The following is a 13,998-nucleotide window of genomic DNA, read 5'->3' as shown; positions in this document are numbered from 1 at the left end:
TCACAACATTGTAACTCTAGCTGGCTTATTTCATGTTTTAGTGCTTCTCAATGGAAGATCCTGATACTGTCATGACAGTGAGTTCTGCCTGGTTCTGTGCAAGTGAACCTTTGACAAAGAGTAAGACAGATGTTATGTTGCCTGTCAGTGATCACTTTTTCTCTGATTTACAGCAGCCTCTGAAGAAGAATAATAATGTAAGAGGCAAGCTCCTTACAAAAACATATTTTTATTACTGTCAAATTTTGTTGTAAAGTGATGAAGTTAGGAGCATCTACCTTGATGTATCCTCTGTTATTCTATGAAACACAGGTAGCTCTCAGATGGGAGGAAATGTATTTTTAGAACTCCTCCCACTCCCATACATGCAAAAATATGTACGTACGTACGTACTGGTAACTGTAAAAATCTGGATCTGAAGAAGTCTCTGACTAAAACAGAAATCTGGCAGTCTGGCAAAAACTCTATTTAAGGCTGGTTCTTTTCTCTCAAAACAGGGGATCTTTTAAGACTTTAACATTTTAAAATGTGTTGAAACCAATTATTTGGAAGAATTTCTGAATACAAATAGGAAGCTTTACTTAAAGCAAGGGTTTTGTTGAAAGTGAATTTATAAAAAACATTTCACAAATAAAACTCCTGCAAAATCTTTTAAAATCACAAAAAAGAAATGCTGAGTGCTATTTATATTTTGTAACAATGCAGTGTCATACAGTATCTTGTCTATTTCTGTTAAAGTTGGTGTATTTTATTACAATTTAATTCTAAGCCTATTCATAATAGGCTGCATAGCTACACTGCCCCATAATAAATCCTTAAGTTTTACTCTGTTATTCTCTGTGGACCTGCACTTAGCCTAGTGCAGCTGTTTTCCTTACACTAACACTATGATCACTAGTCACCTGACTCTGCAAACATTCCTTCTTCTTTGCTGTCTCTGCTTGGTGAATAATGATATAAACAGTAGTTTATATAGCTGACTAAGCCTGCCCACTCGGTCTTTTTTACACCAGAAAATGTTGTTGTTAAACTGTTTATATGGTGCATTCATGCAGACTCAACCCTTTCAATTGGACATGCTCTTACCTCTGCTCCATTTTTTAAGCAACTTAGTAAAATAAAAAGCATTCTCCATACTACATTTGACAGCCACTTACCATATGATGGACTCTTCAAATGTTGCCACATTTTGTTTGTAGTTTCCCAATTTAACACAGAGAACTGACCTTCTTTTATGTTGGGATTGTCTCTTTCCCTAACTATCACTACTCGTTTGAAGTTTCTCATTTATCATTGTAGGCTGCTGCATTATCATGCAAGTGGCACCATCCCATTCTCTTTACTATATTCAGAAACACTTTGTATGTTTTATCGATGTCCATTATCATGATAATTGTTTAGATACTGGACAAAATGTGCTTCACCCGCTCTGAAGTGTAACCTCATATACCTTAGTCCAAAGAAAAGGATGAGTAACTTACAGTGTTAATAGACACACTAGATTTATTTTGTGTGTGTGTCCATATATTGGGTCTATGTTATATATTCGAACTGTCAAAATGTCGAATACCATATGTTCGAGACCATATGGTAGATATTTGAAAGTTCGAATATATAATTAAAAAAAAAAAAGAAAAAGAAAAACATACCTTAACAGTGTGAGCAGCCCCCTGCACCCCCATATCCTCCTACTTAAATATACCAACTCCGAGACCGCACTTCAGTGCAGAAAAGTGAACTTCTCCCATTCTGCACCTTACGGCGCCGTTAAAGTCAACCTTTGAACATTTGAAATGTCGATCATACGGTCTCGACCATATGACGATCGACATTTCAAGCGGTCATTTATTTGACATAGACCCCATACATTTGGGTCAGTAGCATAGATGTTTGCCCCTCTGACAGTGGCTGAAACAGATGGAAGTATGCAATTCCAATATAGTAATCATAACCACTTAATTATCTAAATTAAACAACACATTTTATGGGAGTGATTGTTGGTTATCATTTGCCCAAAGCTGAAGTCTGCAATCTAAGTTAAAACTTAGTCAATGTCTAAATGTAACTGTACTTGTAAAATACCACTCTCCAAAAAAGTTAGTGAAGTGACAAAAGATCAATAATCATTGTTTTTTCACAAAAGATTTTTTACTTTTCTATACATATGAAAATTGATTACAAATGAAAACCTAACATTTTTATTCTCAGTGACAACCTGTAAGCTGCCAAAGTTATTGCTAAATTGTGCATGCATGCCTAACTTGTACATATCACTTGCAGACTGTGTAATGGGTTCCAAAGGGCAAAACATAGCATTGAGCTAGAACCATTAGGTAAATGATTGGAAAATTGAGGCAGTGTGTTGGCCAAATATTTAATTGTTTTGTAATTTTGTTTATATTATTTTCCTAGAAATTATATGCTAGTGTCATTACTGTCAGCAGGCAATTGTAACCAGCTAAGGATATTTGCTTACAACTTCAAATATCTGTCAGCTTCAGTTTCTGAAAATACATGCAGGCTGCAAGAAACATTACTCCTGCATAAATTCAAGCAATTAAACATTCTCTAAAAATATATAAATAAATAATAATAAAAATAATAATAATAAATATACTCTGCAGCAAACTCTAAAACTTAACTTACCTTGATTACCAAGACTACATCCATTGCTTTGGAGAACTTCTTCAATTGTAGCATCAAAAATTAAACGCACATTTTGCAGCAGTCCCTGAAGTTGAGAGAGCACAAATTATATTTCAGTTTTTGAAATGTTTTTGGTTCATATGGAAACATTTAATTGACCAAGGAAGATTATAAACAGAACTGTAGAACTGTCAAAATGCTAAAGAGACAAGGGGACATATGCCTTATATAACTACAGACATGGTAACTGCTGTTGCAGGTAAAATTAAAAACTCAAGTTCCATGGAACCAAAGAGCATACCTTGTGGTTTTCTGTACAGCATTGGCTAAATATTAGTTACCTCTTTAGTACAATGGCTAAAATGTTTACCTCACAGACATTAGGTAGAGGGTTTGATTCACACCGATGAAAAGAAAATTGGCTAGGCTTAAAATGGCCTACAAGGACAGCTAGCCTAGTAACTACTTATGAACCTATGAATCAGTCATATTAAACAAATGTTCACATTTGTGCACAGCCCTGATATACTGATTCACAAATGGCAGGAGTTCTCATCTAACACAAACAACTTTAAATTTGCAAGGCTGTCTAGTATTCTGTGCAAAATCATTGAGAGAGTCATAAATGTAGTTTATCCATAATGACAGAAGCAAGCTATTCAGTTAGATATAGAATAATATGGTTTTGTTAAGGGGAAGCTTGCCTTTTAAATTTTATGAAATTCTTCACAGAGTTAACAGGAGCACTTAATAAAGAGATGCTGCTGTTGATGTTTTGTTCCCTTCACAGGTCCTCATCCGATTACTCTTTTATTTGCACCCAGTAGGCCCATTAGTTCTGTAGGTTGAAGCCAGGCATAATGGACCTACAGAAGTGTCCTACAACCCATTTGTCCCAATCCAGGTAGCCTGGGTCTGTTTGTTCTTCAACACTGATCATTAGGTGGTAGGGAGAGAGCCAACTTGTTGGTCCAGAGGATAATCCTATCCATCCCCCAGTGGAAACTCCCATTCCTCTCAATTTCTCCTTGAACTCCACTTCATGCTGCCTGCCACAGGGGGTATACTTCCACACTCCAAATGCCCTAACCTACATACATGTACACCATAGTAGTGCATGCTATAAAGAGCCATGCGGAACAGGTGCACCATACAGTCCTGCCCCATAAGTGTTACTGATGTGGTGAGCCAAAGCTGCTTCACTACCCCCAGGATGAGTGACCTGGCAGTGTTCACCCACTCCAGCCCTTCAGGCTCCCAAGCAGCTGCATCCCTGTGTACCAGAGGAGCTCACCACATGCTGCACTTCTTGCCCTTTCTATGATCTTTAGCACTATTACTCATAAAAGAATAACTGGCAATTTAAAAATATTAGATGTTAAGCCATATATGCATAAAGCATTGGACACATGGTAAAGATTTACTTGTTTTTCCCAGTGGGGTTGTCAGCTGGTGTCCTGCAGGTGTATTGGGACCATATTTCTGTTTTTGACTTGTTTTCTCAGGTATAAAGTAAGAAATGGGCTATGGATAACTAGATATGTTGATGGTTGCAAACTAGTTGACATAATTACTTCACTAAAAGATTCAAAACTCCTCCAAAATGGTCAGTAAAAATACAGACATTGTGCATCACTTTTAATGGCAGAAAATGTAACTTCATGAGACCCACCAATAGGATCAGTATATTCCAATTACAAAATAAATATTCAAATCATAAAAATGACACAATCTTTAAAGATTTGAGACCAACTGGAGACAGCAATTTCAACTTTGGCAAGTGTATATAAAAAAATCCAAGAAAATGCATTCTGTAACCCTTCTAATTCAAACAAGCATGGCTAGAAAGACCATTGTTATCCATATATACCCATTTATCCATCCCATTACTGAATACTATGCAGCATTTAAGCCACCTGAAAAAGTACACTGATGCCTTCCTATGAACTGTGCCTTCCATTCCCTATCTGTGCTCTTTCCTTCTACATCTCAAAACACATTTTCATTGTACACTGCTGTTTTGTTTCTATAAGTGTTGCGTGTATATTTCATTTTTTGTTTATCCTTGTCGTATATTATTGCAGTCTGATATTATTCCCAAGTGGATGCAGGTCATACCTGAAAAGGATCCAAGGACCAGTGCAGTTAACAGTAAATAAATGTACAAAATAAAATGTCTTCATATATTTATTCTTACAGAACATTTGGAAATGATCTCTGCCTCATGTATGATACTATGTCTACGCCAGTTTTAAATAAGTGTCTGCCTGGAAAAGTATCCATGTAGGAGATCTTTGGAAACTAATATTAAAAAAATGATATCGTTTATAGAAAAAAACATAACCAGTACATTATAAATCACTTTCCAGAATTATGGAATAAGCTTTTACTTAAGCATCTGTTTATAATCAGAAAAAAAGTTTGTAGATATACAATATGTGTGCGTCTTTGCGTGGGATAGGCAGCTAGATAGCTAGATTTTGAGTGTGTGTGTGTGTGTGTGTGTGTGTGTGTGTGTGTGTGTGTGTGTGTGTGTGTATGTATAAATTTTATTGAAGACTTTCAGGTCATGAACTTGAACTGGTTGAATTTATGAGCTTATATAGCTAGTGCTGTGATGAATTTTAGCTCTGTTGAAATAGTTTAGATTCTAGTTTATACCAATGTTTTTTTTACAGGCGTTAATTACATAAATGATTAATTTATATTTACTCAGCATCTGTTACTGATCTATGGGTTGCCTTAGTCATTTTTAGTTTTCTGCTTTTTATTTATTCATAGAGTGAGCATGGAACACTTGTGCATATTGTTAAATGCCATCTCAGGAATAGCTGTTGACACACTCCACTTATTTACCAGGGACAGATACAAATGTTGCTGTCTTCTTTTTTTGAAAAAAAAAAAATGTGTTAGCAAAGAACATAGTCAAGTGTATTAACTATCATGTACTAGATACTGTCTATCTGAAAATGTATTACAACACGTCTCACATCAGGATGCCATTTTGTTCCCGATTTGACCTGATATATAAGGAGAGTGATACCATTTGCAGTTTCTGTTTTTTTTTCCTCTGTGTGTGTGTGTGTGTGTGTGTGTGTGTGTGTGTGTGTGTGTGTGTGGTGGTGGTGGTGGGGGGGGGTTGTCACAAGTTTGCTCCACAGTTAGTGGCATGTACAAGTGAATGCTTTCAAAACAGGGACTAATATTGTCAAAATAAACATTGAGAAATGAGTAAAAATAATTTTTTGAATATGACCCACATGATTTGACTTTGACAAGTGGATTGAATACATTTTGCAGTGGGAAAAGAGCAGGAAAAGAGTGCTGCACCTAAGCCAGCTCATCTGTTCAGTAGGGAGCTGGATTGGCGGTTGTGCCTGTGTATAATCTCCATGACAAAATCCCTGGTGGAGACCTGGGATTATCTGTAGGTGGTGTTTACAAGGGGGTGGGCAGGGTCATTTAATTGTACATACATGGAGGCAGCCCATTGTAGGCCCACCCCTTGAATGCTTTTTGCTTGTGCAGGGTATGTTGTGTTGTGTCTTTCGGCTTTTCCCGGTTAGGGGTCGCCACAGCGGAACTCCGGTCCGCTAATGATTGGTAGTTGATTTTTACGTGCCGAGTTACCAGCCCTGACGCACAACATTGTGCAGGGTATGCAGGGGCTTAATCACAAAAAACAAAAAAGAAAAGAAAAGAAAATCGGTCCCTAGCACTATAATGGTAGTTTCCACACCCATCATGCTCAGCTGTCACCTGAGGGGAATGAATGGGCCACAGGGATCTCACCCTGGGGAATGAAATGAATCTGTAAAGTAGCCAGGAATGTAATGTTTGATGGTCAGCTGGAGGAACAGTCCTAAAGAAACCAATAAGTACAAAAAGCACTACCACAATCATCAAACTTTTGTTTAGTAGCTGTGAGTATTTATCTTTCTTTTTTAGAAGCATACATAAAGTTTATCAGAATAATAAATAATGAAAAATGAAAGATATATAACGGGAAAATCTTTCCTGCAGTGTTTTGCAACTTCCATATTAAGATAATTAGCATAATTTTTGGTTTCCAAATAACAAGGAAGACTGTCTATATTATAAGAATGAATGCTTAAAATGTCAAGCACCAGTTTGTCAACATGTTTTAAGTGAATGGTCTTATAAGCAAAAGCTCTAAAGATCTAAAACATTAAGTCTGAAATGTCATAGTTGGACAACACACGCAAATGTAGCAGTGATGTAAAGATGTGTACATTATGAATTATGCATGTTTACCTTAATTTTAGTGCAATCCCGGAGTTGGTATATATAATTAGCAGAGGGTTTGGGGGGTGCAGGGGGGCACAGCCCCCCTACAAAAACTAGAGAAAAATTAGTGTATATGTGTGTTAACTGGTTTGTATTTCAGGAAAGTGCCATTTTGGTCAAGTGTAATTTTGGAGATTTACTGTTAGCAATTGGTATGGTCACTTAATTTACTTTACAAACAGGAAGGATTGTAGCATATATTTAGAATGTTCGTTAGAAGTGAAATTTACTGCGCTTACAGTTCATGTTCAATGCAGCAGTGGAGGTTTGGTGTTGGACAACTAAAATATTTTGAGTATGTCGGTTTCAACTTTGTCAGCTTTCGCTTATAACAGCGTTCGCTTAAAACGTGTCGACAAAGAAGTGTTCGACATTTTAAGTGTTCGTTCTTATAATATAGACATGGACGACTTTATGCTGGTTTTGTGCAAGGGATCTTCTTCATGACAATATCCAGTTTTTGTGACATGTCATATTTTAATTTAATGCTTGTCCCTCAGCATGCCTTTTTAGGCAGTGTCCTTTTATATGATTGTGTGTTTGTGTTTACTTATGCATGTTGAAGCATCCTAATCCGCAAGTATTACTGATGTGCAAATATATTTTCTTCACAGTGGTTGGGGTCTTTGCCTAGCCTTCAAGCTGCATGTGTCCAGCTGCATATTTCGGCCAGTTTGCAGCCATACTGAATGAAGGTAAGCAAATTAGATCTCATATCTCAAAATATTATTTGGTGATGACATTTTATGCAAAATATGTGAAATATCTAAATTATGTACTGCTCAGAAGCAAGAAAGCAAACATTATGAAGTGATCATCTGAAGTAGTTCCACTGTAAATAGACTGGAAATAATGTTTTAGCTTTTGAGAAAACCAATGATGATTTGAAAAAGACACCATCATGACTGTGTAAATGGCTGCCATAGTCACTGACTAATTAAATAAGAATAAAAATACAGACAGTATTATTGCCTGATCTAAAATGGGCTAGAGCTGAACTACTATTTCCTGTTGCAAAGAAAGTATAACTTCTGATCAGTCATTTTTGGGATGGCAATCTCTGTGGCTTTTCCATTTCTCTAGAACTTAATTTGCACTAGTTAAATCTTGCACTGATGTATTGCTTTCAGGTAGCTAGCATAGAAGTTTATCAGGGCATACTTGAAATCTGTGATTAACCCCTGATAATCTTCCATTTACTGACAATGATGCTGCAGATGCCAGCTCTTAACCATGGTAACGATTCTGCATTAAATTCTCCTGTGATAATTAAAAAGTAAGATGGGAAATAAGCAGTGCGCACTCAGATAGGGATGCAGCACAACTGGACAGATGTTTGCAGTGATAAAGACAAAGCTGTAGATGAAGAACAAGTCCAACTGAGCATTCCTGTACTTGGAGAAAGGATATGACAAGGTTCAATGAAAGCAAATTTGGGCAGTACTGTAAGTTCAAGAAACATTGCTAGAATTAATACAGGCTGTGTACAAGCACCCAATGACACAAGCATGAACAGTGCTTGAACTCACAGAGGGGTACAAAGTGGGGGTGGGTGTGCCTCAGGATTCAGCTCTGAGTTCACTGTTGTTCATATTGATGATGGAAAACCTTGGCAAACAGATTGGAGTGATCAGATCAAGAAAGCTGCTATATACAGGTAATATGGCATTGCAACTCTGAACAGGAACTTCACCAAACAATGGAGGACTAGAGTACAAACCTGAAGGCACATGGGATGAAAATGGACGTAGACATTACCGTTCTCATGACAACAAAGGTGAAAATCAGTAGAAACTAAAAACTGAGCCAGAAGTCAAAGAAGTGGAACAGGTTAACAGCTTCAATTATCTGGGAGGGCTGCTTGAGGAAAAGGGAAGTCTGAATGAAGCTGTCAAAACCTGAATCAGTTTTACTGCAGCCATCTGGCAGAAAGTTTTGTGGTAATATATGACAGAAGAATTCCAAATGAGCAGAAAAGTAAGGTACTCAAAAACAGTGGTGCAATCAATGCTTCTGTATGACACAAAAACCTGGGCAGTGAAGGGAGAGCAGTTGAGTAAGTTGACACTTTGGAAATGATGTGCCTGGCACGGGTGCTATGATGTACACTGTAGGACAGATGAAGAAATTAATTCATCATGGTAGCAAACAAAAATAACCCCTATTGCAGAGAAAGTCAGGGAGAACTAATTTTGGTGGTTCTGTCACAGAAGATGATTTTTGTGAAGAAAATTTTGGAGAAACAGAAAGAAGGTCCAAGGAAAACGGGGATATCCAGCCAAGAGATGGGTACCGTGTGTGAGAAAACGTCCAATACACTCAGGCATGGCTGCCAATGAAGGGAGGTGGTATCAGCTGACACACACTGTCTCAATATAGAAAAATGGGGAAAAAGGGGATGATAGTAGTGGATGAATATTATATCTAATGATCCGTAATGAAATAGTTACTCTGCAGATTTAAGTGTAGAGTTAGTTGAAATGTTAAGAACTCACCATATGTAAATCATGACCTGCTGTTCAAAGGAACACTTGATCAATTTCAGAACCATAATTACTATTAATAAAATCAATGCACTACCTCACATTGTGTGACAATTTAATCTGGGGAAATATACTGCATAATTCCCATTTTATACATACAATCCACGCAGTGGGAGCTTCTCTGCAGGCATCAGGATAAGAGGAAAATCCCAACTGCCATGTCTATACCTGCTTAATTGTGCAGCTGGCTGTAAATACTTTCTAAAACATTCTGCAACCTACAGTTTGTGAATGATATTTGAAGCTCGTGAAAACAATGTTGGTGCAATTGTTTTTAAATTAAATGAATAACCAGCCAAAATGTGCAATGCAGTGGTACAAACACATGATACCAAGTAACCCTGGGGATCACTTCTGTGGCTCTGCTTGACAGGGGCACAGGAAAATAATTTTCTTGGGTGGCAAAAGCCAGGGTACCATTTGGCTAGGCTTATATAGGCCCTAGGGCCAATAGCCTAGTACCTACCTATGAACCTATGAACATATATGTATATATATATATATATATATATAAATACATACATACAGTATATATATATATATATATATATATATATATATATGTATATATATATATATATATATATATATATATGTATATATATATATATATATATATATTTATATATGGGTCTACCTGATAACACCGACACTCTAAAACACCAACAACGAAATAACCGACACAAAAAAACAACAAAAAAAGAAAGTTTAAAAACACAAAACTTCACATGCCCGTCAAACCAAAATCCTGACAATCAAGAAAACAAATACCTTTCCCGAAAAACATACACACAACACAAGCACAACAAAAACCTTACAAACCTACACTAAACCTTACAAACACAACTATCTGTTAACTAACCTTAAACCAAACCCTAACCCTAAGGTCTGTCACTATTGCACACTTACTTTACCCGCATCCTAACCCTAACTCACTTAACCTGCCCCTAAACCTAAAGTCCGTCAATATCACACACTTACCTGACCCGCACCCTACCCTAAAGTTCGTCACTGTCACACACTTACCTTACCCACACCCTGACCCTAACATCTGTCCCTATTGCACACTTACCTTAACATTTCGGTGTTCTCAGCGTTGGGATTCTCAACTGCTGGTCTTCTCCATTGTCGATCTTCTGGTGTCGGTGTTCTCATCGTCGGCGTTGTACACTGTTGGTGTTTTCAGGTAGACCTATATATATATATATATATATATATATATATATATATATATATAGATATATACACACACATACACATACATGTCTATATATATATATATATATATATATATATATATATATATAAATGCTAATGTAAGGCTTCTGCAGACTGCATATGTACTTCAGCTCTGATCAAATAATTTTCTTTTCATTTGTAACTGCGTCTTGTAAGTAGAAAGCACTGAGTTCCAGTGTATGAACATTACGGTACCTTCTTATCTGTTTACTTTCTAAAAAAAATTACTGCAATATTTCTAGATAATCAGGCTGGTTCAGAGATGATACAAGAAACAAAGTCACACATAAAGGCATTCAATTACCATGCAAATTACAGCATTTGTTAGCAGAATCAAACATTCTTATCCAGTTCTGTTGTATTCAAAAATTTAATTTAAGAAAGAACCTGAATACGTGACCTGAAATACGACATGGTTCCGGAAATTTTACAAATAGAAGACACTATATCAAAAGTACAGTGTCTGAAATCTGTATCTAGTATGCAGACAGGTAAGTGTAGGGTACAGCTGGAACTGGCATTGTGTATAAAATATAGGAATGGACTATAATTGTCTGCTAGTTGATTATTTGATAAATTAACCTGAAAGTTACCTGTAATTTCTGCAGTATGCTGTTGCTAATACACTAATAGAAGTGATTCATTATGTAAAGAATAGGAATTATAAAATACAGAAACAAGTACATGAACCAAATTAGGTGTAAAACAGCAAGCAGATGGATAATTAGATTATTATTATTATTACACAAAGGGGACTGGTGTCAGATGTCTGGATGATAGAAAGTGAACGATTGCTAAATATGAAATTGTACCCATGCAAAAGTTAAATGGAACTGAATGTCTCCTAGTAGCAAATGTCTGACTGTTTACTTGTATAACCTTAATAGTTTATTAAGCTACTTCCAATGTGTTAAGTAAATTAACTTAGTTCTGTAGCAGTGTGTTACTAAATGCACACGTATACCACTACTCCTCTCCAAAAAAGTATTGCAGTCCTGTTGCCACATATGTCCCTACTTCAAGTATAGCACCCATAAATGTGAGTCCTGCAATGCCATAAAATCAAATTTGATTTCATTTAAATAATGCCAGAGCACATCATAAAAGGTTTGAGGTGTTACTTTATACGGACCCCTCCAAATCCCACCCCTCTTACCCTTTATACATACTAACGTGATACTGATGTACCTCGGTGTGAGGAAACTATTCCAAAATAGAGTCTTTTTCTTCCAAATAACCACGGTTATGGTCCACACATTAATATGTATACATAGAATTCATGAAATTCTGGTGTGTAAAACACAGACTATATCATACTTAATGCTTAAGGAATGAATACAGTAGTTAAAGCCACTCATTACGCAAGAATGGAGTTCCTTAATCCCACAATGCAAGGTGTTTCATGTCTCACAAAAAAACAGACCTCAATAAATTCCTGCATCCATTTTTCTATGTTTCTTTAAGTTACAGTAGTGTCCTCAAATAATTTCCATGGGCTATGTTAATTGTCTAAGTTTTTGCTCAATGGGATTATAAGTAAGTTGTGCAGGCTTTTTAAATGGAATGCTTCATGGGTGATTTTCTATCTTAATTCTGATATACTTTTTAACTTTTTTCTTTTGAAGTATCATTTAATTTATTTAATGCTTTTTGGTAGTGTGGTTAAGATTATGCTGGGATTTATTAGTTCCTTAGATCAATTATTTTAATCAGTTTAGTTTAATTTAGATTAGACAGAATCAGATCGGTTTTCCTGTTCTGCCTTTTTCAAATTAGATAGTTGGGGGTGAGTGTTTCATATTAGTTGTTATTCTTTTATTTTAGGATTTCCATTCTAATATGAATTATTATCATTTCTAGCCAGCTGTTTTATGTAGACGGAATAGTTTATTTGTGAGCTAGTTATGAAAAGGTTGTGTTTACAGAAAGTGAAGTTGTTCTTCTTCCCTTCTCTCTCTGTCTTTTCTTTTTTTAAACTGAAGGGAGTGGGACATGTTCTCCATGTTTTTCCTTACAATGTTGCCTTTTCTTTTAAAAGCAAGTACGTTTGAGTTTAGAGGTCTTGTTTTGTGAGCTAGGGTATATGAGTGTTGTATACAGTAGAGTAGCAAAAGTAGAGTTAAGGGGGCAGCTGCCCCAGGTAGAGGGCATGATTGAGAGTTCCTGCATTTTTTTTCTGTACCAAAATGCTGGTATAGAAAGGCACTTCAGTGCAATATCCTTTATTTTTCTTCTTCAATTGAAGAACTGAAGGGTTCATTGATGTGGAAAGCTGATTGGTACAAAAGAGCCAATCAGTTTTCTACAGTGACAGCCAAAGGTTTTAGCACTGAGAGCGTGGTGTGCTATAATGTGGACAAGAACCAGGTACTAGTTGAGAGAGGTATGACTCTGGTTGTGTGTATGTTTCTGTGTATGCAGCATGCAAATTTTGTTTTTTTTTTGTAAGTAAACATGGTACAGTTAAAGGACTTTAGTAGAACTGGAGATGCGCCTGGGATGCAGATGATTTTTGAAAATGCAGCAAGAGTATAGATGAATAAGGAGTGTAGCTAAGCAACAAATATTGTTAGAATGCCCCAGATTCATGTTTCAATCACAATACGGCTGAAAGATTCTCCAAACAAGAAAACCTGCATTGAAATGGAGGCCTCCAAATATTGTTTTCTTGAGACAAGATATTAAATTCATAATTAAGAAAACATAATTCAGCACTCAAGTACTATACTATTGTTGGTATGGCCTACTTTATGAAACCCTGCTGCTGTATGTTTGTATTTACTTTATTTCAGGTGTGGGTTTTTATCTGTGTGCATTTGAGAGTATTTCATAATTACTCTTCTCCTTTTGTGTTGGCCTCACTCCAGTCATCAGCCCCTTCCATAGCCAATTGTCCTTATCATTCCCCACCATGTGGGTCTGTGGAAGGGAGACATCATTCAGATGACTATCGGGGTGCTGTGAGGTTTTCTGTTAGTTTCCCTGGCCCTTGCACATGTACACAGAATGGTACAGGGGAGGGAGTGCAGTAGGCTGATGGCAGAGAACATCCCTCACTTTTTTAAGGGCTGTTCCCTTCAAGCAGACCTGCCCCACCCCCCAAGACATGAGCACTGAGTTGCCCCATCTCTACACGGGAGTTTGCACTGCCAGTGTGCCCTGAGTGCATGCAAAACCACCACACTTCCCTGGGAGAGGTGAGTTGGCCATCCCCTTTCACTTCTTTGTGTGTGTGTGTGTGTGTGTGTGTGTGTGTGTGTGT

At 36.8% G+C, this 13,998-nt stretch overlaps 1 protein-coding gene across 2 annotated transcripts in view; it reads right to left on the bottom strand.

Annotated features, from left to right (window-relative positions):
* Window positions 1–13,998, bottom strand: part of THBS2 (thrombospondin 2) — a 534,332-nt gene that overhangs the window by 458,055 nt on the left and 62,279 nt on the right. For both annotated transcript variants that reach the window (XM_044067817.1, XM_044067825.1), the window contains exon 4: window positions 2,647–2,731. In XM_044067817.1, the coding sequence (XP_043923752.1) occupies window positions 2,647–2,731 (85 nt within the window). The remainder of the gene's footprint in view (window positions 1–2,646; window positions 2,732–13,998) is intronic.

The sequence above is a fragment of the Protopterus annectens genome, chromosome 1.part0 (genome assembly GCF_019279795.1).
Source record: "Protopterus annectens isolate FY-2018-M chromosome 1.part0, PAN1.0, whole genome shotgun sequence".
Lineage (NCBI taxonomy): Eukaryota > Metazoa > Chordata > Ceratodontiformes > Protopteridae > Protopterus > Protopterus annectens.
The sequence above is the reverse complement of the archived record's forward strand: the minus strand, read 5'-3'. Positions and strand labels throughout refer to the sequence as shown.